General features: G+C 38.6%; 1 protein-coding gene and 1 long non-coding RNA gene across 3 annotated transcripts in view; one reads left to right on the top strand and one right to left on the bottom strand.

Annotated features, from left to right (window-relative positions):
* The window catches only part of LOC131380743 (uncharacterized), an 83,626-nt gene that overhangs the window by 15,052 nt on the left and 43,789 nt on the right, over nt 1–24,785 (bottom strand). The gene's annotated exons all lie outside the window — the stretch shown is intronic.
* GTPBP10 (GTP binding protein 10) overlaps nt 1–24,785 on the top strand; it is a 43,676-nt gene that overhangs the window by 6,401 nt on the left and 12,490 nt on the right. For both annotated transcript variants that reach the window (XM_032761126.2, XM_032761128.2), the window contains exons 3-6: nt 1,415–1,506; nt 2,040–2,184; nt 22,095–22,168; nt 24,245–24,297. In XM_032761126.2, coding sequence (XP_032617017.1) covers nt 1,415–1,506; nt 2,040–2,184; nt 22,095–22,168; nt 24,245–24,297 — 364 coding nt within the window. The remainder of the gene's footprint in view (nt 1–1,414; nt 1,507–2,039; nt 2,185–22,094; nt 22,169–24,244; nt 24,298–24,785) is intronic.

Below are 24,785 nucleotides of genomic sequence, written 5' to 3'. Positions count from 1 at the left end.
ACCCTTCTGGAAATCTTTTTAAGTTACAAAATAAAAACTTAATTGTTAATTTGAAGTAAATTATTTCCTGTATTTACAACTGAGCAAAAGCCTAAAATGTCTCAACTCATAAAAGACTGATACGAAAAATATTTCAGAGTTTTAAAACTTTTTATCCGTTTCTTTTCCCAATGTCTATCTGTGTTCTTTTTGCACTTCCCCTGTAGAAACCGAAAATTATCTGAATTCCCACTGTTTTCTTCTAAAATTATCTTTGACAACCTATAAGAAAACTTTCTTAGTCTTAACCATGCTACTCTACCCCACCACCCTATTAGAAGGCAAGATAACCACTATTAACCTTTTCTTGACTTTTCTAAGACTTTTCTGTGTGTTTACACAAATGCAATTATGTGCCTAAAATTTTAGAATACAAAAATGAGAGTACAGTATTTTACAATCTGCTATTTTTACTTTTTTTCACATGTCAAAATTATTCAGAATACCTGCATAATAAATAACAATTTATTTTGTCATTTGTCTATTTAGGTTATTGTTGATTTTTTTTTTTACGATTATAACCACAGTGCAGCATTCTGTGTAGATACTATTTTACGTTTGTTCAATTATTATTTTGATAAATTCCCAGAAGTAGAATTACTAAAACATTTGTACTAATTTTTTCTTCTATGAGCAGTTTAAGAGTAGCCAGATTTGCCTTCTATAATGTAAGTACTCTCATTTGAGGTTAGTTTTTTAGAAGCTTTGCTGTTTGGTGGATTTTATAGATTCATTTTTTCTTTTTTTTTTGAGACAGAGTCTTATTCTGTTGCTTAGGCTGAGTGTAGTGGGCACTATCATAGCTCACTGCAGCCTCTACCTTTCAGTCTCAAGTGATCGTCTCACCTCTGCCTCCCAAGTAGCTGAGACTACAGGTGTGTGCCACCATGCCCAGCTAATTTTAAAAATTTTTTTTTTTTTTTTTGTAGAAATGGGGTCATGCTATGGTGTTCAGGCTGGCCTTGAACTCCTGGACTCAAGAGATCCTCTTGCCTCGGCCTCCCAAAATGCTGAGATTACAGGCGTGAGCCACCATGCCTGGCTTTTTCTACCCTATTTGTATTGTAGCAATAATCTCTTCATTTCATGGTTGCAATATTTTAGTTTTGGGTTAAAATGACCTTTGGTGGTTAGCTTAGTAACTTAAATCATTACCTAATGCCATTTTAGTGGGATATAATAGTCTAAAATGCAAAGAAATAATTAGGGATAATTTTAGTTTTTTAAACCCTGTGTTTGACCATTTAACATCTGCATTAACCAGAGAATTGATTGCTACTCTTCTTTGTAAACCATTTTGTGTGTGTGTGTGTGTGTATATATATACACACACACATACATATACATATATATATATATACTTTTTTTTTGGTAGAATTAGTGCACTGAAAGGCTCCAAAGGAAAAGACTGTGAAATCCCTGTACCTGTGGGTATTTCAGTAACTGATGAAAATGGTAAAATTATAGGTGAGTGTACTATAACTCTGAAAGTTGTAAAAACTGCACATTTTCTAAAATGAACAATGGAATAGCTTCTCTTGAGTTTCAGAAGATTTTTTAACTAAATTTTAGCTACTACTCTATAAGAGAGCATTTTTAAAACTTATAAAAGTTAAATTGACTACTAGATTTAAGATTGTTTTAAAGATGTTAGAGTTCTTACTTGGTCTTAAAATGTATAACTAGGCTCTTTTCAGTTGCTTACTGAAGTGTTTTTCTGGGGTCAAACTTTTAATAGATTTGTAAATTGGAATTTCCTGGACTGTTTTTCTGAAAGAACAATAATTACATTAATGATTCTACTTATTAATTATAGATTTGTAATTGAGAATTTCCTGGCATGTATTTTTGAAAGTAAAATATTACATTAATGATTCCACTTACTAATCTATAGATTTGTAATTTTGAATTTCCTTGCCTGTATTTCTGAAAGAAATATATTGCATTAATGATTTCACTTATTAATCTTTGCTGTAAGTATTTCTCTCCCTCTTTTTAAGGAGAACTCAATAAAGAGAATGAAAGAATTTTGGTTGCTGAAGGAGGTCTTGGTGGTAAATTACTTACAAATTTCTTACCATTGAAAGGCCAGAAACGAATAATTCACCTTGATCTAAAACTTATAGCTGATGTAGGCCTAGTAGGGTAAGTATCATTCATATTTTTATTATTATACTTTCAGAGAGATAGTTCTTGAATACGAAATAAATGTAAATGGTAATTTGGGGCCATAATTATTTCTAATTTATGGAATTTGTGTGTTGTGTATGTACTAGGAGAATATGCTGCTAAATATTATTTTCAAATTGCCAACGTAGAGTTTCATAGTTACTGCTTATTTATAAAATTAAGACCAGAGTAATTGAATAGATCAGTGAGAATGTTAGAGAATGAATAAAGAAAGAAAAATCAATCAAATGCAATTTTATGAGAAGGTTAAATAATGCTACCAGATATTAAAGAATAATAAATCCAAACCATATTATTATTAAAAATATATAGAAGGAAATAAAAAGGGAAAAATGATCAATATAACTCTCTTGGATCTTAATAGAGACATTAAAGTATCATTAATCAAATGGCTAAAGACCAGTACATTCAACCTCAATCCTCAGACTTACGCACTGTTGCCGCTAAATTGAATCCTGCTATGACTGTTTGTATATGCTTCTTGCCTCTGCTTAGGATCTATCTAGTCTCAGCACTGTAGACCTCACAAGAGTGTCCTCTTCCACCAGCCTTATACGCAAATCAATAAATATAATCCAGCATATAAACAGAACCAAAGACAAAAGCTACATGATTATCTCAATAGATGCAGAAAAGTCCTTTGACAAAATTCAACAACTCTTCATGCTAAAAACTCTCAATAAATTAGGTATTGATGGGACGTATCTCAAAATAGTAAGAGCTATCTATGACAGACCCAGAGCCAATATCATACTGAATGGGTAAAAACTGGAAGCATTCCCTTTGAAAACTGGCACAAGACAGGGATGCCCTCTCTCACCACTCCTATTCAACATAATATTGGAAGTTCTGGCCAGGGCAATCAGGCAGGAGAAGGAAATAAAGGGTATTCAATTAGGAAAAGAAGAAGTCATACTGTCCCTGTTTGCAGATGACATGATTGTATATCTAGAAAACCCCATTGTCTCAGCCCAAAATCTCTTCAAGCTGATAAGCAACTTCAGCAAAGTCTCAGGATACAAAATCAATATACAGAAATCTCAAGCATTCTTGTACACCAATCACAGACAAACAGAGAGCCAAATCATGAGTGAACTCCCATTCACAATTGCTCCAAAGAGAATAAAATACCTAGGAATCCAACTTACAAGGGATGTGAAGGACCTCTTCAAGGACAACTACAAACCACTGCTCAATGAAATAAAAGAGGATACAAACAAATGGAAGAACATTCCATGCTCATGGGTGGGAAGAATCAATATTGTGAAAATGGCCATACTGCACAAGGTAATTTATAGATTCAATGCCATCCCTATCAAGCTACCAATGACTTTCTTCACAGAATTGGAAAAAACTACTTTCAAGTTCATATGGAACCAAAAAAGAGCCCGCATCGCCAAGTCAATCCTAAGCCAAAAGAACAAAGCTGGAGGCATCACGCTACCTGACTTCAAACTATACTACAAGGCTGTAGTAACCAAAACAGCATGATACTGGTACCAAAATGGAGACATAGATCAATGGAACAGAACAGAGCCCTCAGAAATAATGCCACATATCTACAACTATCTGATCTTTGACAAACCTGACAAAAACAAGCAATGGGGAAATGATTCCCTATTTAATAAATGGTCCTGAGAAAACTGGCTAGCCATATGGAGAAAGCTGAAACCGGATCCCTTCCTTACACCTTATACAACAATTAATTCAAGATGGATTAAAGACTTACATGTTAGACCTAAAACCATAAAAACCCTAGAAGAAAACCTAGGCAATACCATTCAGGACATAGGCGTGGGCAGGGACTTAATGTGTAAAACATCAAAAGCAATGGCAACAAAAGCCAAAATTGACAAATAGGATCTAATTAAACTGAAGAGCTTTTGCACAGCAAAAGAAACTACCATCAGAGTGAACAGGCAACCTACAAAATGGGAGAAAATTTTCGCAACCTACTCATCTGACAAAGGGCTAATATCCAGAATCTACAATGAACTCAAACAAATTTACAAGAAAAAAAACAAACAACCCCATCAAAAAGTGGGCGAAGGACATGAACAGACACTTCTCAAAAGAAGACATTTATGCGGCCAAAAAACACACAAAAAAATGCTCATCATCACTGGCCATCAGAGAAATGCAAATCAAAACCACAATGAGATACCGTCTCACACCAGTTAGAATGGCCATCATTATAAAGTCAGGAAACAATAGGTGCTGGAGAGGATGTGGAGAAATAGGAACACTTTGACACTGTTGGTGGGACTGTAAACTAGTTCAACCATTGTAGAAGTCAGTGTGGCGATTCCTCAGGGATCTAGAACTAGAAATACCATTTGACCCAGCTATCCCATTACTGGGTATATACCCAAAGGACTATAAATCATGCTGCTATAAAGACACATGCACACGTATGTTTATTGCGGCACTATTCACAATAGCAAAAACTTGGAACCAACCCAAATGCCCAACAACGATAGACTGGATTAAGAAAATGTGGCACCTATACACCATGGAATACTATGCAGCCATAAAAAATGATGAGTTCATGTCCTTTGTAGGGACATGGATGAAACTGGAAATCATCATTCTCAGTAAACTATCGCAAGGACAAAAAACCAAACACCGCATGTTCTCACTCATAGGTGGGAATTGAACAGTGAGAACACATGGACACAGGAAGGGGAACATCACACTCCGGGGACTGTTGTGGGGTGGGGGGAGGGGGAAAGGACAGCATTGGGAGATATACCTAATGCTAAATGATGAGTTAATGGGTGCTGCACACCAATATGGCACATGGATACATATGTAACAAATCTGCACATTGTGCACATGTACCCTAAAACTTGAAGTATAATAATAGAAAGAAAAGAAAAAAAAAGAAAATACCGTCTTTGCAGATGGTCAACTTAAGATGAGGTCATAAGTCTGGGTCTTAATCCAATGTGACTGGTATCCTTATACAAAATGGAAATACAGACGGAGAGGCAGACACACACAGATGGAAGATGATGGGAAGACATGGGGAGTAAGCCGTCTACAAGCCAAGGAAAGCCTGACACTATCAGAAGCTGGGAGAGAGACATGGAACAGATTCTTCCTTACAGACTCAGAAAGAACCAACACTACCTACACCTTAAACATGAACTTGTAGCTTCCAAAACTCTGAGACAATAAATTTCTGTTGTTTATTAAAAAAATAAAATAAAAATGCTGTTTAGCTGTAGGGTTTGCAGTGCAGCTGCTCACTAGAAGGGGATAGATAGCAAGATACAGAATACCTAAAGGAAGAGAAAACTTCAATTTGCATTTGCTCTCTCTTCCCCATCCCCCCTCCCTCCTGTCCTCTCCCTCCGGCCCTATCACAGTATTACACAGTTATTCAGATGGAAAGCTTAAGGACAAGATAAGGAAAACTGCCTTATTACTGTCCTACTCCAAATTCCTTGTTCTATTTTTTGCTTCCCCATAGCTTCTAAGTTCTTTTCATCTTCCTCTTCAGTCATCTCACTGCTTCTTTACCAGACTCTTAAGTCTGAATCCCTCACCTTTTGCCCTGCCTGACCAGCCGTTAGAGCTTACCACCATTGGTTTAGGGTTCACAGAGGCCTCATTCCTGCTAAAATTATAACAAGGAAAGATGTGATCCTGGCTTGCCATTCACATTTATTTTTTTCAATAAAGCACAGTTACGAGAGTTATTAGATGTAAGTTCTATAATCTGTATTTTTAGGAACATTATGGGCTTAATAAGGTATTGTGGACAAGACTGGCAGTCCAGCCAATCACAATTGCTTTTAGCATAAAAATGTGTTTCAAGTTCTAAAGAGACAACTTTACAGCCTAAGAGGAGCCTAGCACAGCTTAATCATAAAAGTGGAGTGGCATGGAGGACTCAGGTTAGACTATTTAGGTTAGAATCTCAAATCCTCTGGAGACTGGCCAGCTGGTTTTGGGTAAATTATACAGCCTCTCTAAGCGTTTGTTTTCTCTTCTTTTTTTTTTTCTTTTCTTTTCTCTCATTCTTCCTTCACTATAGTTTTTTCTTTTCACCACGTCATTTGTTGTCTCTTCTTTAATAGTGTATGGAGATAGGTCTTTCCTTAAAATGTTGGTGGGTAAGATAATGCATTTACAGCAGAATACATGCTTTGCATTTTTGTACGTTCAATGAATTGTAGCTGCTATCTTCATCATCGTTATATTGCCAACTTATTGGAAAACTGCATATAATGAAATACTAGGCTTTTCAGAAGTAGGTTTGAAATTTGTCAGTAATTAAAGCATCAAGATCCTTAAGCATATCAAATGAGAATGGGGGGAAAAGATTTTTAAGTGGAATGTTTAACATATTTTCTAGTGTTTTAAAATTAGGCAGCTATTCTTGAAGAGCTACTACTATGAATACTGGTATAAGTAGATATCCTTTTAGCTGGTTTTGGAAATGGACTGAATCATAGAAGAAAGTTATTATACAACTAACAGATTTGTGCTGCTGTTGTCAAATCTGATCTTTGCATAGGTTGGATTTTAGCCTCTAAAATTTTCAAGAAAAATTTCAAATATCTGTTCTTCAATCATAGGCATCGTCTTTCTATTCATACTTTGATCTTCTTGGAAATAGTTGCTTGCATTATATGCTCAATCATTATGAAAATATGAGGATGTTGGAAACAAGCAAGTCCAGCTAGTGGTAATTATGGACAAAAATGGCTGCAATTTGCTTTTCAAAAGCTATAAGAACCTGGATGAAACAGGGTATGAAAAAAATATATGCTCCAGGAGAAACAAGTCATTAAGAAACCTCACATAATTTTATTTTAAATTCATTACAGAAAGATTTTTTTAATGAGGGAAATTGTTGAAATACCTCCAGCTTATATGTTTTTATAGAATTCCAAATTAATATTTGCAGAGTATTCCACCATTATTCCAAATGAAAGTTTGGCAGAGTTTTTGAAATACCATCTTCAAATTTGAATAAGAACTCTGTGAAGGCAGAAATCATTTTGTCTCATTGCTCAGTATGTTGCCTGATACAAAGTGAGTGCTAAATAAATATTTGTTGGATAAATTTAATGAAAATATATGAATGAGATTTAGCAATGTATGTTTTAAGCAACTCCCATTCCTAGTACTACTGTCTTTCATACATGGTGGGCCTTTCTTTTTTTTTTTTTTTTTTTTTGAGACGGAGTCTCTCTCTGTCGCCCAGGCTGGAGTGCAGTGGTGCAATCTCAGCTCACTGCAAGCTCCACCTCCCGGGTTCACGCCATTCTCCTGCCTCAGCATCTCTGAGTAGCTGGGACTACAGGCGCCCGCCACCATGCCCGGCTAATTTTTTGTATTTTTAGTAGAAACGGGGTTTCACTGTGGTCTCGATCTCCTGACCTGGTGATCCGCCCGCCTCGGCCTCCCAAAGTGCTGGGATTACAAGTGTGAGCCACCGCGCCTGGCCGTCATGGTGAGCCTTTCTTAAGGGAAATTTAGCAGTATAATCAAAAGCCTTTAAAATGAGCATATATTTCATCTAGTATTTCTTCATGTAGACATTTATTCCAAGAAAGAAATCAAAGATGTTTGCAAAGAGAAGTCCTAGCCAGAACAATCAGGCAAGAGAAAAAAAGGGCATTCAAACGGAAAGAAGGAAGTCAAACTATCTGTTTGCCAACCATATGATCTTATACCTTGAAAACCCTAGAGACTCCTTCAAAAGACTTCTAGATTTGATAAATGAATTCAGTAAACTCTCAGGTTACAAAATCAGTATACACAAATCAAAAGCACTGCTGTACACCAACAACAACCAAGCTGAGAATTAAATCAAGAACTCAATCCCTTTTACAATAGCTACAAAAAATAAAATAAGAATATACCTAACCAAGGTCGAGAAAGATCTCTACAAGGAGAACTACAGAACACTGCTGAAAGAAATCATAGATGACACAAACAAATAGAAATACATCCCATGTTCACGGATTGGAAGAATCAGTACTGTGAAAATGACCATACTCCCCAGAGCAATCTACAGATTCAATACAATTTCCATTTAAATACCAATATTATTTTTCATAGTATTTTCATATGGAATCAAAAAAGCCCGACTAGCCAAAGCAATCCTAAGCAAAATGAACAAATCTCGAGGAATCATATTACCTGACTTCAAATTATATTACAAGGTTATAGTAACCAAAACAGCATGGTATTGGTATAGAAGTAGGTACTTAGACCAGTGGAACAGAGTAGAGAACCCAGAAATAAAACCGAACACTTAAGACCAACTGATCGTCAACAAAGCACACAAAAACATAAACCGGGGAAAGGATACCCTATTCAAAAAATGATGCTGGGAAAATTGGATATCCAAACGTAGAATAATGAAACTGGATTAATATCTCTCATTATATACAAAAAGTAACTCAAGATAGATTAAAGATTTTAATCTAAGACCTGAAATTATAAAAATTCTAGAACACTTAGGAAAAACCCTTCTGGACATTGGCCTAGACAAAAAATTTATGACTAAGATCTCAAACCAAATGCAACAAAAATACATAAATGGGACCTAATTAAAGTAAAAGTCCTCTGCACGGCAAAAGAAAGAATCAACAGAGTAAACAGCCTACAGAATGGGAGAAAGTATTTGGAAACTATGCATCTAACAGAGGACTAATATACAGAGTCTGCAAGGAACTCAAATCAGCAAGGAAAAAACAATTACGTTAAAAAGTGGACAAATGACGTGGACATTTCTCAAAAGAAGATATGCATACAAATGGCCAATAAACGTATAAGAAAATGTTCAAGATCACTAATACTCAGGGAAATGCATATTAAAACCACAATGATTTACCAACTTAGCCAGAATGGTCATTATGGAAAAGTCAAAAAACAATACGTGCTGACATAGATGTGGTGAAAAGAGAACTCATACTCTTCTTTTTTTTTTTTTTTTAAGACGGAGTCTTGCTCTGTCGTCCAGGCTGGAGTGCAGTGGCACGATCTCGGCTCACTGCAGGCTCCATCTCCCAGGTTTACGCCATTCTACTGCCTCAGCCTCCCAAGTAGCTGGGACTACAGGCGCCAGCCACCATGCCTGGCTAATTTTTTTTGTATTTTTAGTAGAGACGGGGTTTCACCGTGGTCTCAGTATCCTGACCTCGTGATCCACCCGCCTCGGCCTCCCAAAGTGCTGGGATTACAGGCATGAGCCACGGCACCTGGCCTCTCTCCTCTTTCTTAAAAAAATTTTTTTTATTATACTTTAAGTACTAGGGTATGCACAACATGCAGGTTTCTTACATAGGTATACATGTGCATCAACTCATTATTTACATTAGGTATTTCTCCTAAGGCTATTCCTCCCCCAGAACCCCACCCCCTGACAGGCCCCGGTGTGATGTTCCCCACCCTGTGTCCGTGTGTTCCTTGTTCAGCTCCCACTTAAGAGTGAGAACATGCAATGTTTGGCTTTCTTTCCTTATGGTAGTTTGCTGAGAATGATGGTTTCCAGCTTCATCTGTGTCCCTGCAAAGGACATGAACTTATCTTTTTTTAAGGCTGCATACCATTCCATGGTGTATATGTGCCACATTTTCTTAATTCAGTCTATCATTGATGGACATTTGGGTTGGTTCCAAGTCTTTACTATTGTGAATAGTGCTGCAATAAACACATGTGTGCATGTGTCTTTATAGCAGCATGATTTATAATCCTTTGGGTATATACCCAGTAATGAGATGGCTGGGTCAAATGGTATTTCTAGTTCTAGATCCTTGAGGAATTGCCACACTGTCTTCCACAATGGTTGAACTAGTTTACAGTCCCACCAACAGTGTAAAAGTGTTCCTATTTCTCCACATCCTCTCCAGCACCTGTTGTTTCCTGAATTTTTAAGGATCGCCATTCTAACTGGTGTGAGATGGTATCTCATTGTGGTTTTGATTTGCATTTCTGATGGCCAGTGATGATGAGCATTTTTTCATGTGTTTGTTGGCTGCATAAATATCTTTTTTTGAGAATTGTCTGTTCATATCCTTTGCCCACTTTTTGATGGGGTTGTTTTTTTCTTGTAAATTTGCTTGAGTTCTTTGTAGATTCTGGATATTAGCCCTTTATCAGATGAGTAGATTGCAAAAGTTTTCTCCCATTCTGTAGGTTGCCTGTTCACTCTGATGGTAGTTTCTTTTGCTGTGCAGAAGCTCTTTAGTTTAATTAGATCCCATTTGTCAATTTTGGCTTTTGTTGCCATTGCTTTTGGTGTTTTACACATGAAGTCCTTGCCCATGCCTATGTCCTGAATGGTGTTGCCTAAGTTTTCTTCTAGGGTTTTTATGGTTTTAGGTCTAACATGTAAGTCTTTAATCCATCTTGAATTAATTTTTGTACAAGGTGTAAGGAAGGGATCCAGTTTCAGCTTTCTCCATATGGCTAGCCAGTTTTCCCAGCACCATTTATTAAATAGGGAATCATTTCCCGATTTCTTGTTTTTGTCAGGGTTGTCAAAGATCAGATGGTTAAAGATGTGTGTTATTATTTCTGAGGGCTCTATTCTGTTCCATTGGTCTATATCTCTGTTTTGGTACCAGTACCATGCTGTTTTTGTTACTGTAGCCTTGTAGTATAGTTTGAAGTCAGAGTGATGCCTCCAGCTTTGTTCTTTTGCTTTGGATTGACTTGGCAATGGGGCTCTTTTTTTTTCCATATGAACTTGAAAGTAGTTTTTTCCAATTCTGTGAAGAAAGTCATTGGTAGCTTGATGGGGATGGCATTGAATCTATAAATTACCTTGGGCAGTATGGCCATTTTCACAATATCGATTCTTCCTACCCATGAGCATGGAATGTTCTTCCATTTGTTTGTGTCCTCTTTTATCTCATTGAGCAGTGGTTTGTAGTTCTCCTTGAAGAGGTCCTTCATATCCCTTGTAAGTTGGATTCCTAGGTATTTTATTCTCTTTGAAGCAATTGTGAATGGGAGTTCACTCATGATTTGGCTCTCTGTTTGTCTGTTATTGGTGCATAGGAATGCTTGTGATTTTTGCACATTGATTTTGTATCCTGAGACTTTGCTGAAGTTGCTTATCACCTTAAGGAGATTTGGACTAAGACGATGGGGTTTTCTAAATAAACAATCATATCATCTGCAGACAGGGACAATTTGACTTCCTCTTTTCCTAATTGAGTACCCTTTATTTCTTTCCCCTTCCTGATTGCCCTGGCCACAACTTCCAGCACTATGTTGAATAGGAGTGGTGAGAGAGGGCATCCCTGTGTTGTGCCAGTTTTCAAAGGGAATGCTTCCAGTTTTTGCCCATTCAGTATGATCTTGACTGTAGGTCTGTCATAAATAGCTCTTATTATTTCGAGATATGTTCCATCAGTACTGAATTTATTGAGAGTTTTCAGCATGAAGAGCTGTTGAGTTTTGTCAAAGGCCTTTTCTGCATCTATTGAGATAATCATGTGGTTTTTGTCATTGGTTCTGTTTATATGCTGGATTACGTTTATTGACTTGAGTATGTTGAACCAGCCTTGCATCCCAGGGATGAAGCCCACTTGATCATGGTGGATAAGCTTTTTGATATGCTGCTGGATTTGGTTTGCCAGTATTTTATTGAGGATTTTTGCATCGATGTTCATCAGGGATATTGGCCTAGAATTCTCTTTTTCATTGTGTCTCACAGGCTTTGGTATCAGGATGATGCTGGCCTCATAAAATGAGTTAGGGAGGATACCCTCTTTTTCTATTGATTGGAATAGTTTCAGTAGGAATGGTACCAGCTCCTCCTTGTACCTCTGGTAGAATTTGGCTTTGAATCCTTCTGGTCCTGGACTTTTTTTGGTTGGTAGGCTATTAATTATTGCCTCAATTTCAGAGCCTGTTATTGGTCTATTCAGGAATTCATCTTCTTGGTTTAGTCTTGGGAGAGTGTGTGTATCCAGGAATTTATCCATTTCATCTAGATTTTCTAATTTATTTGTGTAAAGTTGTTTATAGTATTCTCTGATGGTAGTTTGTATTTCTGTGGGATCAGTGGTGATATCTCCTTTATCATTTTTTATTGCGTCTATTTGATTCTTCTCTCTTTTCCTCTTTATTAGTCTTGCTAATGGTCTCTCAATTTTGTTGATCTTTTCAAAAAACCAGCTCCTGGATTCATTGATTTTTTGAAGGGTATTTTGTGTCTCTATCTCCTTCAGTTCTGCTCTAATCTTAGTTATTTCTTGCCTTCTGCTAGCTTTTGAATGTGTTTGCTCTTGCTTCTCTAATTCTTTTAATTGTGATGTTAGGGTGTCAATTTTAGATCTTTCCTGCTTTCTCTTGTGGGCATTTAGTGCTATAAATTTCCCTCTACGCACTGCTTGAAATGTGTCCCAGAGATTCTGGTATGTTGTGTCTTTGTTCTCATTGGTTTCAAAGAACATCTTTATTTCTGCCTTCATTTCATTATTTACCCAGTGGTCATTCAGGAGCTGGTTATTCAGTTTCCATGTAGTTGAGTGATTTTGAGTGAGTTTCTTAATCCTGAGTTCTAATTTGATTTCACTGTGGTCTGAGAGACAGTTTGTTATAATTTATGTTCTTTTACATTTGCTAAGGAATGCTTTACTTCCAACTATGTGGTCAATTTTGGATTAAGTGCGATGTGGTGCTGAGAAGAATGTATATTCTGTTGATTTGAGGTGGAGAGTTCTGTAGATGTCTATTAGGTCCGCTTGGTGCAGAGCTGAGTTCAGTTCCTGGATATCCTTGTTAACTTTCTGTCTCGGTGATCTGTCTAATGTTGACAGTGGGGTGTTAAAGTCTCCCATTATTGTTGTGTGGGAGTCTAATTCTCTTTGTAGGTCTCTAAGGACTTGCTTTATGAATCTGGGTGCTCCTGTATTGGGTGCATATATATTTTGGATAGTTAGCTCTTCTTGTTGAATTGATCCCTTTACCATTATATAATGGCCTTCTTTGTCTCTTTTGATCTTTGTTGGTTTAAAGTCTGTTTTATCACAGACTAGGGTTGCAACCCCTGCCTTTTTTTGTTTTCCATTTGCTTGGTAGATCTTCCTCCATCCCTTTATTTTGAGCCTCTGTGTGTCCCTGCATGTGAGATGGGCCTCCTGAATACAGCACACTCTTGGGTGTTGACTCTATCCAATTTGCCAGTCTGAGTCTTTAATTGGAGCATTTAGCCCATTTACATTTAAGGTTAGTATTGTTATGTGTGAATTTGATCCTGTCATTATGATGTTAGCTGGTTATTTTGCTCATTAGTTGATGCAGTTTGTTCCTAGCATTGATGGCCTTTACAATTTGGCATGTTTTTGCAGTGTCTGGTACCGGTTGTTCTTTTCCATGTTTAGTGCTTCCTTCAGGAGCTCTTTTAGGGTAGGCCTGGTGGTGACAAAATCTCTCAGCATTTGCTTGTCTGTAAAGGATTTTATTTCTCCTTCACTTACGATTCTTAGTTTGGCTGGATATGAAATTCTGGGTTGAAAATTCTTTTCTTTAAGAATGTTGAATATTGGCCCCCACTCTCTTCTGGCTTGTAGAGTTTCTGCCAAGAGATCAGCTGTTAGTCTGATGGGCTTCCCTTTGTGGGTAACCCGACCTTTCTCTCTGGCCGCCCTTAACATTTTTTCCTTCATTTCAACTTTGATGAATCTGACAATTATGTGTCTTGGAGTTGCTCTTTTTGAAGAGTATCTTTGTGTTGTTCTCTGTATTTCCTGAATTTGAATGTTGGCCTGCCTTGCTAGGTTGGGGAAATTCTCCTGCATAATATCCTGCAGAGTGTTTTCCAACTTGGTTCCATTCTCCCCGTCACTTTCAGGTACACCAATCAGACATAGATTTGGTCTTTTCACGTAGTCTTATATTTCTTCGAGGCTTTGTTCGTTTCTTTTTATTCTTTTTTCTCTAAAGTTCTCTTCTTACTTCATTTCATTCATTTGATCTTCAATCACTTATACCCTTTGTTCCAGTTGATCGAATCGGCTACTGAAGCTTGTGCATTCATCACATAGTTCTCGTGCCATGGGTTTCGGCTCCCATCGGGTCGTTTAAGAACTTGTCTACATTGGTTATTCTAGTTAGCCATTCGTCTAATCATTTTTCAAGGTTTTTAGCTTCTTTGTGATGGGTTCGAACTTCCTCCTCTTGCTCAGAGAAGTTTGATTGTCTGAAGCCTTCTTCTCTCAACTCATGAAAGTCATTCTCCGTCCAGCTTTGTTCCTTTGCTGGCAAGGAGCTGCATTCCTTTGGAAGGGGAGAGGTGCTCTGATTTTTAGAATTTTCAGCTTTTCTGCTCTGTTTTTCCCCATCTTTATGGTTTTATCTACCTTTGGTCGTTGATTATGGTGACGTGCAGGTGGGGTTTTGGTGTGGATGTCCTTTCTGTTTGTTAGTTTTCCTTCTAACAGTCAGGACCCTCAGCTGCAGGTCTGTTGGAGTTTGCTGGAGGTCCACTCCAAACCCTGTTTGCCTGGGTATCAGCAGCAGAGGCTACAGAACAGCGAATATTGCTGAACAGCAAATGTTACTGCCTGATCGTTCCTCTGGGAGCTTCGTCTCAGAGGGGTACCCGGCCGTGTCAGGTGTCAGCCTGCCCCTACTGGGGGTTGCCTCCCAGTTTCGCTACTCAGGGCTCAGTGACCCACTTGAGGAGGCAGTCTGTCTGTTGTCAGTTTTCAAACCCCATGCTGGGAGAACCACTACTCTCTTCAAAGCTGTCAGACAGGGACATTTAAGTCTGCAGATGTTTCTGCTGCCTTTTGTTCGGCTGTGCCCTGCCCCCAGAGATGGAGTCTACAGAGGCAAGCAGTGCTCCTTGAGCTGTGGTGGGCTCCACCCAATGTGAGCTTCCAGGTGGCTTTGTTTGCCTACTCAAGCCTGAGCAATGGTGGGCGCCCCTCCCCAAGCCTCACTGCCACCTTGCAGTTCAATCTCAGACTGCTGTGCTAGCAATGAGCCAGGCTCCATGAGCATGGGACCCTCCAGCCAGACGTGGGATATAATCTCCTGTTGTGCCGTTTGCTAAGACCATAGTAAAAAACGCAGTATTAGGGTGGGAGTGACCCGATTTTCCAGGTGCCATTTGTCACAGCTTCCCTTAGCTAGGAAAGGGAATTCCCTCACCTCTTGCATTTCCTGAGTGAGGCGATGCCTTGCCCTGCTTCGGCTCACACTCAGTGGGCTGCACCCACTGTCCTGCACCCACTGTCCAAGAAGCCCTAGTGAGATGAACCCAGTACCTCAGTTGGAAATGCAGAAATCACCCATCTTCTGTGTCACTCACACTGGGAGCTGTAGACTGGAGCTGTTCCTATTCAGCCATCTTGGAACCCCACCCCCGATTTTTGCACATTGATTTTGTGTCCTGAGACTTTGCTGAAGTTGCTTATCAGATTAAGGAGATTTTGGGCTGAGATGATGGGGTTTTCTAAGTATACAATCATGTCGTCTACAAACAGGACAAGTTGACTTCCTCTTTTCCTAATTGAATACCGTTATTTCTTTCTCTTGCCTGACTGCCCTGGCCAAAACTTCCAACACTATGTTGAATAGGAGTGGTAAGAGAGGGCATCCCTGTCTTGTGCCCATTTTCAAAGAGAATGCTTCCAGTTTTTGCCTATTCGGTATGAGATTGGCTGTGGCTTTGTCATAAATAGCTCTTATTATTTTGAGATACATTCTGTTGATACCTAGTTTCTTGAGAGTTTTTAGCATGAAGGGCGTTGAATTTTCTCAAAGGCCTTTTCTGCATCTGTCAAGATAATCATGTGATTTTTGTCATTGCTTCTGTTTAGGTGATGGATTAGGTTTATTGATTTTTGTATGTTGAACCAGCCTTGCATCCCAGGGATGAAGCCAGCTTGATCGTGGTGGATAAGCTTTTTGATGTGCTGCTGGGTTCGGTTTACCAGTATTTTATTGAGGATTTTCACATTGATGTTCATCAGGGATATTGGCCTAGAATTCTCTTTTTGTTGTTGTTGTTGTATCTCTGCCAGGCTTTGGTATCAGGATGATGCTAGCCTCATGAAATCAGTTTGGAGGATTCCCTCTTTTTCTGTTGATTGGAATTGTTTCAGAAGGAATGGTACCAGCTCCTATTTGTACCTCTGGTAGAACTGAGCTGTGAATCCACCTGGTCCTGGACTTTTTTTGGTTGGTAGGCTATTAATTATTGCCTCAATTTCAGCACCTGTTACTCGTCTATTCAGAGATTCAACTTCTTCCTGTTTTAGTCTTGGGAGGGTGTATGTGTCCAGGAATTTATCCATTTCTTCTAGATTTTCTAGTTTATTTGTGTAGAATTGCTTATAGTATTCTCTGATGGTAGTTTGTATTTCTGTGGGATTGGTAGTGATATCCCCTTTATCATTTTTTATTGCGGCTATTTGATTCTTCTCTCCTTTCCTCTTTATTAGTCTTGCTAATGGTCTATCAGTTTTGTTGATCTTTTCAAAAAATCAGCTCCTGGATTCATTGATTTTTTGAAGGATATTTTGTGTCTCTATATCCTTCAGTTCTGCTCTGATCTTAGTTATTTCTTGCCTTCTGCTAGCTTTTGAATGTGTTTGCTCTTGCTTCTTTAGTTCTTTTAATTGTGATGTTAAGGGTGTCAATTTTAGATCCTTCCTGCTTTCTCTTGTGGGCATTTAGTGCTATACATTTCCCTCTCCACACTGTTTTAAATGTGTCCCAGAGATTCTGATACATTATGTCTGTGTTCTCATTGGTTTTAAAGAACATCTTTGTTTCTGCCTCATTTTGTTATGTACCCAGTAGTCATTCAGGAGCAGGTTGTTCAGTTTCCATGTAGTTGTGTGGTTTTGAGTGAGTTTCTTAATCCTGAATTCTAATTTGATTGCACTGTGGTCTGAGAGACAGTTTCTTGTGTTTTCTGTTCTTTTGCATTTGCTGAGGAGTGTTTTACTTCTAACTATGTGGCCAATTTTAGAATAAGTACGATGTGCTGAGAAAAATATATATTCTGTTGATTTGGGGTGGACAGTTAGTTCTGTTGATGTCTATTAGGTCCGGTTGGTCCAGAGCTGAGTTCAAGTCCTTGATATCCTTGTTAACCTTCTGTCTCGTTTATCTAATATTAACAGTGGGGTGTTAAAGTCTCCCATTGTTATTGTGTGGGAGTCTAAGTCTCTTTGTAGCTCTCTAAGGACTTGCTTTATGAATCTGGGTGCTCTTGTATTGGGTGCATATGTATTTAGGATAGTTAGCTCTTTTTGTTGAATTGATCCCTTTACCATTATGTAATGGCCTTCTTTGTCTCTTTTGATCTTTGTTGGTTTAAAGTCTGTTTTATCAGAGACTAGGATTGCAACCCCTGCCTTTTTGTGTTTTCCATTTGCTTGGTAGATCTTCCTCTGTCCCTTTATTTTGAGCCTGTTTGTGTCTTTGCACATGAGATGGGTCTCCTGAGTACAGCACACCGATGGGTCTTGACCCTTTATCCAGTTTGGCAGTCTGTCTTTTAGTTGGGGCATTTAGCCCATTTACATTTAAGGTTAATATTGTTATGTGTGAATTTGATCCTGCCATTATGATGTTAGCTGGTTATTTTGCCTGTTAATTGATGCAGTTTCTTTATAGCATCAGTGGTGTTTACAATTTAGTATGTTTTTGCAGTGGCTGGTACTATTTGTTCCTTTCCATGTTTAGTGCTTCCTTTAGAAGCTCTTGTAAGGCAGGCCTAGTGGTGACAAAATCTCTCAGCATTTGCTTGTCTGTAAAGGATTTTATTTCTCCTTCACTTATGAATCTTAGTTTGGCTGGTTATGAAATTCTGGGTTGAAAATTCTTTTCTTTAAGAATGTTGAATATTGGCCCCCACTCTCTTCTGGCTTGTAGGGTTTCTGCCAAGAGATCAGCTGTTAGTCTGATGGGCTTCCCTTTGTGGGTAACCCTACCTTTCTGTGTGGCTGCCCTTAACATTTTTTCCTTCATTTTAACCTAGGTGAATCTGACAGTTATGTATCTCTGGGGGTTGCTCTTCTCAAGGAGTATCTTTATGTTTTTCTCTGTATTTTCTGAATTTGAATGTTGGCCGGCTTTGCTAGGTTGGGGAATTTCTCCTCAATAATATCCCGAAGAGTGTTTTCTAACTTGGATACTTTTTCCCAGTCACTTTCAGGTACGGTACACCAATCAGACATAGATTTGGTCATTTCACCTAGTCCCATATTTCTTGGAGGCTTTGTTTATTTCTTTTCAGCTTTTTTTCTTTAATCTTGTCTTCTCGCTTTATTTCATTAATTTGATCTCAATCACTGATATCCTTTCTTCCACTTGATCCAATCAGCTACTGAAGCATGTGCGTGCATCACAAAGTTCTCTTGCTGTGGTTTTGAACTCCATCAGGTCATTTAAGGACTTCTATACACTGTTCTAATTAGCCGTTCGTCTAACCTTTTTTGAAGGTTTTTAGCTTCTTTGCAATGGGTTAGAACATTCTCCTTTAGCTCAGTGAAGATTTTTATTACCGACCTTCTGAAGCCTACTTCTTTCAGTTTGTCAAACTGATTCTCCGTCCAGTTTTGTTCCGTTGCTGGCGAGGCGCTGCAGTCCTTTGGAGGAGAAGAGGCGCTCTGGTTTTTGGAATTTTCAGCTTTTCTGCTCTGGTTTCTCCCCATCTTTGTGGTTTCATCTACCCTTGGTCTTTGATGTTGATGACCTACAGATGAGATTTTGGTGTGGATGTGCTTTTGTTGATGTTGATGCTATTCCTTTCTGTTTGTTAGTTTTCCTTCTAACAGTCGGGCTTCTTAGCTGCAGGTCTGTTGGAGTTTGCTGGAGGTCCACTCCAGACCCTGTTTGCCTGGGAATCACCACCAGTGGAGGCTGCACAACAGCAAATATTGCTGCCTGATTCTTCCTCTGGAAGCTTCGTCCTATAGGGGCACCCGCCTGTATGCGGTGTCTGTTGGCCCCTACTGACAGGTGTCTCCCAGTTAGGCTACTCGGGGGTCAGGGACCCACTTGAGGAGGCAGTCTGTCCCTTCTCAGAGCTTGAACGCCATGCTGGGAGAACCACTCTCTCTTCAGAGCTGTCAGACAGGGACGTTAAGGTCTGCCAAAGCTGTCCACTGCCATTTTTTCTGATATGCCTTGCCCAGAGAGGTTGGATCTAGAGAGGCAGTAGGCCTCGCTGAGCTGTGGTTGGCTCCACCCAGTTCGAGCTTCCAGGCCTCTTTGTTTACACTATCAGCACAAAACCGCCTACTCAAGCCTCAGCAATTGCAGACAACACTCCTCCACCTGCCAAGCTGCAGCTCATGGCAGGTCAATCTCAGACTGCTGTGCTAGCAGTGAGCAGAGCTCCATTGGCTTGGGGCCTGCTGAGCCTGGCACAGGAGGATATTTCCTGGTCTGCTGGTTGCAAAGACTTGGGGAAAAGCACAGTATTTAGGCAGGAGTGTACCATTCCTCCAGGTACAGACCGTCACAACTTCCCTTGGCTAGGAAAGGGAAATCCCCCAACCCCTTGTGCTTCCCGGGTGAGGCGACACCCCGCCCTGCTTCGGTTCGCCCTCCGTGCACTGCACCCACTGCCCAACGAGTCCCAATGAGATGAACCAGGTACCTCAGTTGGAAATGCAGAAATCACCCGTCTTCTGCGTCGATCTTGCTGGGAGCTGTAGACTGGAGCTGTTCCTATTTGGCCATCTTGGAACTTAACTCTTACAAAGACATATAGAGTGGTATAATGGACATTGGAGACTCAGAGGGAGGGAGGATAGGAGGGCAGTGAGGGATGCAAAACTACCTATTGGGTACAGTGTACACTGCTTGGGTGATGGGTACACTAAAATTCACTGTTGAGTGAGAATGCAAATTAGTACAACCTATATGGAAAACAGTATGGAGATTTCTCAAAGAACTGAAAGTAGAAATAACATTTCATCCAGCAATCCCACTACAGGATATCTACCCAAAGGAAAAGAAGTCATTATATTAAAAAGATACCTGCACACATGTTTATCACAGTATCATTTAGAATTGCAAAGACATGGAATCAACCTTAGCGCCCATCAACCAATGAATGAAGAAAATTGAATGTGTGTGTGTGTGTGTGTGTATCTATATGTACACACACCGTAGAATATTACTCAGCCATAAAAAAGAATGAAGACATCTTCCTAAATGAAGTAACTCAGGAACTGAAAACCAAGTGCCACATATTGTCGCTTATAAGTGGGAGCTAAGCTGTGGGTACACAGAGGCATGCAGAGTGGTATAATGGACATTGGAGACTCAGAGGGAGGGAGGATAGGAGGACGGTGAGGGATGAAAAACTACCTGTTGGGTACAATGTACACTACTTGGGTGATGGGTACACTAAAATCCTGGACTTCACCAGTACACAATGTATCCATGTAACAACAACAACAAATAAACACTTGTACCCCTAAAGCTATTGAAATAAAAACACTAAAAGAAATAGGCCAGGCATGGTGGCTCACGCCTGTAATCCCAGCACTTTGGGAGGCCAAGGTGGGCGGGTCACGAGGTCAGGAGATTGAGACCATCCTGGCTAATACAGTGAAACCGCATCTCTACTAAAAATACAAAAAAAATTAGCCAGGCATTGTGGTGCGCACCTGTAGTCCCATCTACTTGGGAAGCTGAGGCAGGAGAATGGCGTGAACCAGGAGGTGGAGCTTGCAGTGAGCCAAGATCACGCCACTGCACGCCAGCCTAGGCAACAGAGTGAGACTCCATCTCAAAAAATAAATAAATAAAAAGATATGAGCTATTAAGCTATGAAAAGATGAAAAAAGTTGCAAAGGTTTAAAGATAGTCATTGCATTGTTTAAAGTTATTTAGCAAAAAAAAAAATGCACACTTGTTTGCATAAAGTTGTCTATGAATTCCACCACCCAGAGATGACTATTAACAGTGTTTGTCTACCTGTATACGTATTTTTTACAATGTTATTTAGAATGAAAAATTGTAGACAACCTAAATGTCTATCAATAGGAAATTAGCTAAGTAAATTACGCTTCACCATTGAAAAGTGTTCACCTTATATGATTCAGTTTAAATAGTAGGCCAAGCAACTATAAAGTAGTTTTCCCCTACTTCCTTCAAAAAATATTAAAACTTGAACATGGTTAAGACTCTATAAAAACTGCCAATTTTTTACAGAAAACAGGGAAAAAGAGCATGTTAAGTGTCCTTGTAGGTGCTAGTAGAAAAATGAAGACTTTGGAAAAGAAACTCTGTAGGACAAATGACCCAGTTTCTTTAAAAATTAAATTGCAGATGGGAAACAAGATGGGAGGGGAAGCTTGAAAATAGATTTGAGACACACCAGGTATTTGTAACATACAGACCTTATTGGGACTTCTGTTCAAACCAAATTTTAAGAAGTATATTGCCAATGTATTAATATTTGTTGAAGCTGGGTGATAGCTAAATGGAATTTATTACACCTCTCTACTTTTGTATATGTTTGAAACTGTCTATAAAATTTTTTTTTAAAGCAGTTTACAAAACAGTGTAATGTTTTGTCAGTGTATGGCTGGAGTTAGTAAGTTGCTGGTGTTTTTCTTTTTTTTCTTTAATTTCTTTCTGTTTTTCTATGACTTCCAACGAGTTTTTATTTTTAAATCATAATTAGAATAATTATTATACACTTTAAATATTGAAACATCTTCGGTGTCCAGCATGAATTTATCTTTACCTTTTATGTAAGTGTATGTTCTCAAGTTTTTCAAGATTATTTATAATACATTTATATTCTACTTTTAATCCCAAATATATTCAAGAAGGCTACTTGAATTGTTAGGAATTCAGAGATAATAATATTGACATTTGTGTATAATTTTGTATTCTTGTTTCAGATTCCCAAATGCTGGAAAATCCTCTTTGCTAAGTTGTGTTTCTCATGCAAAACCTGCAATTGCAGATTACGCATGTAAGTATAATTTGATTGTATATTTTAATGAGTGGAGGTAAACTTTTAAAGACTAATATTTCTCTGAGAATGAATAAAATGATAGCTCTGAGGGTATCCTTAGGTGAAAAACTTTTGGCAGATAGACTACTGTTGCACAGGCCAAAGTGCAGTTGCATGATCATGGCTCACTGCAGCCCAGGCTCAAGCCATCCCTCTGCATCAGCCTCCCATGTAGTTGGACTACAGGTGTGTGCCACCATGCTTGGCTAATTTTTTTTTTGTGTGTGGGGACAGAGGTTTCCCCATGTTGCCCAAGCTGGTCTTGAGCTCCTGGGCTCAAGTGATCTCCCACCTTGGCCTTCTAAATTGCTGTGATTATAGGTGTGAGCCACCCTCCCAAGCTGTATTTTCCATTAATCTTTGAAACCTCTATACCCCTCAGCAAAGTTTCTTAAACAGGTTAGACACTTACTTTATTGCATTTATTTTTCTGTCGCATAATCATTTATTTGGTTTAGTTAGGATTTTTGAACCACTTACCCTTTATCAGGCACTGTGATAAGTACCAGGAAGGCTGAGTTGAATACTTTCATTCACTTAGCAGATACTTATTTTTGGAGCCACATTAGGTTCTGGGATTACAAAGACTGATAAACAGAAACAGTTACTGTTTTGACTTGTATTGAGTTTGTAGACTAGTGGAGTAAGGCATATATATCACTAATAAATATAAGGGAATATGCAAGGGTACTATGAAAGAGTGTAGATGACTGCTTTAGGCTTCCTTAAGGATGTGTGATTTTTGGACTGAGATATGAGGAATAATTACGAGTTAATTAGTAAAATAGAGTGGAGGGTGAAGGGTCTTTAATCAGAGGAAATAGCATGTACACAAAGGCTTAGTGGTGGCGGGGAGTAGATTTGTGTGTCTAGAGAACATGAAGTAAGGGAAAGAATCGAGATGAGCCTGGAGATGTAAGAGAGCATGTCACATAGACCATTTAGGCTGTATTTGATTTTTATATCTTAAGAGCAATTGGAAGCATTTAAGCAAGGGATAAAATGCTTAGGTTTGCTCCTCACAGAGATCTCCACCTGAAATATAGAAAATGGATTGGCATGGGACATGAAAGGGTCTGAGAAAACCAGTTAGTAGGCTCTTGTTGTAGCTAGATGAGATATAAAAGAAGCTTTGGTTAAAAGTGGTGACTATGATAAGATCTCTGCCATCATTAAAAGGACACAGAATGCCATTAACTTGGAAAATAAAATCAAGCCATTCCAAAATTAGACTGTGACAAAGTAGAGTGAAGTTTGGACTAATTGCTATAAATCACAAGGCCAGTATTTGTTATAAGATATGTAGGACTTGAGAAGGAAAAGCAAAAAGTCACAGGAAAGAGGCTAGTGTAGGATTGATGAGGCTTAAGGATAACAATGAGAAGGAACTAGAGGATAACTGAATGAGAAGGAACTAGAAAAATTTCACCCACAGATCCAGTGATAGAAACTTAATATCTGACCCTCCTGAACATCTGTCACACACCTTAAAGTGCAATAGAAGAACGTTGAGGTTCAGTAATTACATTAGGCCTATACAGATTATAAAAATCTGTGTTTGTCTTTTTCCAAATACTATGTATTCATTTATTTTAGAGACAGGGTCTAGCTCTGTCACCCAGGCAGGAGTACAGTGGCATGATCATACCTCACTGCAACTTTGAACTCCTGAGCTCAATCCTCCCACCTCAGCCTCTGGAGTAGCTAGGACTACAGGTGCACTGCCATGTCTGCCTAGTTGTACATTTTTTGTAGAAACAGGGTCTCACTATGCTGCCCAGGCTCATCTTGAACTCCTAGCTTCAAATGATCCTCCTGCCTTGGCTTCCCAAAGCATTGGGATTACAGACATGAGCCACAACACTTGGCCCTCCAAGTACATGTTAAATAGCAAAGATAATAATAGTTTCCATTTTAGCAAATTAGAACAAAATCTGAATTGAAATATTGTTTATGCATAATGCCAAGACAGTTTTGAGAGTACCAGCCCTAAAATAAATTCTAGCCTTAATTTATTGCTGTGTTTCCTTTTAGTTACAACATTAAAGCCTGAACTTGGAAAGATTATGTACAGTGATTTCAAACAGGTAGGTATTTTTAAAGTAAAACACTATATTAGAAGTCAGAGTACTTGGTTTTGGTACTTACTTGGATATTATAGTATTTGCCTGTTTCTGTGGTGTTAGGGGAGAAAAAGTAACAAGATTTTGTTTATGCTAAGTGAAACTGGTCAAATTAATTCTGAGCACTATCATAATATATTTAATTTCTTCTTCCAAAGATTAGGTCCAGTTTATCCCTACAACATTATGTCTTCTTAGTCTTGGTTTCTTCTTATTGCAAGTCTTTCTTTTACTACTATATTGGATTATTTATCTTCATTTTTTAAAAATGCTCTCTAAAGTTCATGGCAATGATTTTATTCCAACTTTCTTTTTTTGAAAAAAAAAATGTTTTAATGGAGTTTTAGTCTCAACCAGCTATTAAAATTCATTTTTCCTTCGTAAGCAACAGCAGTGGCTCTTCTGTATAATTAGAAAACTAAAAAAAGGAAAGTAACAATATTGAAAATATA

This window comes from Hylobates moloch, unplaced genomic scaffold (assembly GCF_009828535.3).
Source record: "Hylobates moloch isolate HMO894 unplaced genomic scaffold, HMol_V3 SCAFFOLD_1, whole genome shotgun sequence".
NCBI classification, from domain to species: Eukaryota; Metazoa; Chordata; class Mammalia; order Primates; family Hylobatidae; genus Hylobates; species Hylobates moloch.
Note: the sequence above shows the minus strand (reverse complement) of the source record. Positions and strands in the feature narration are given on the sequence as shown.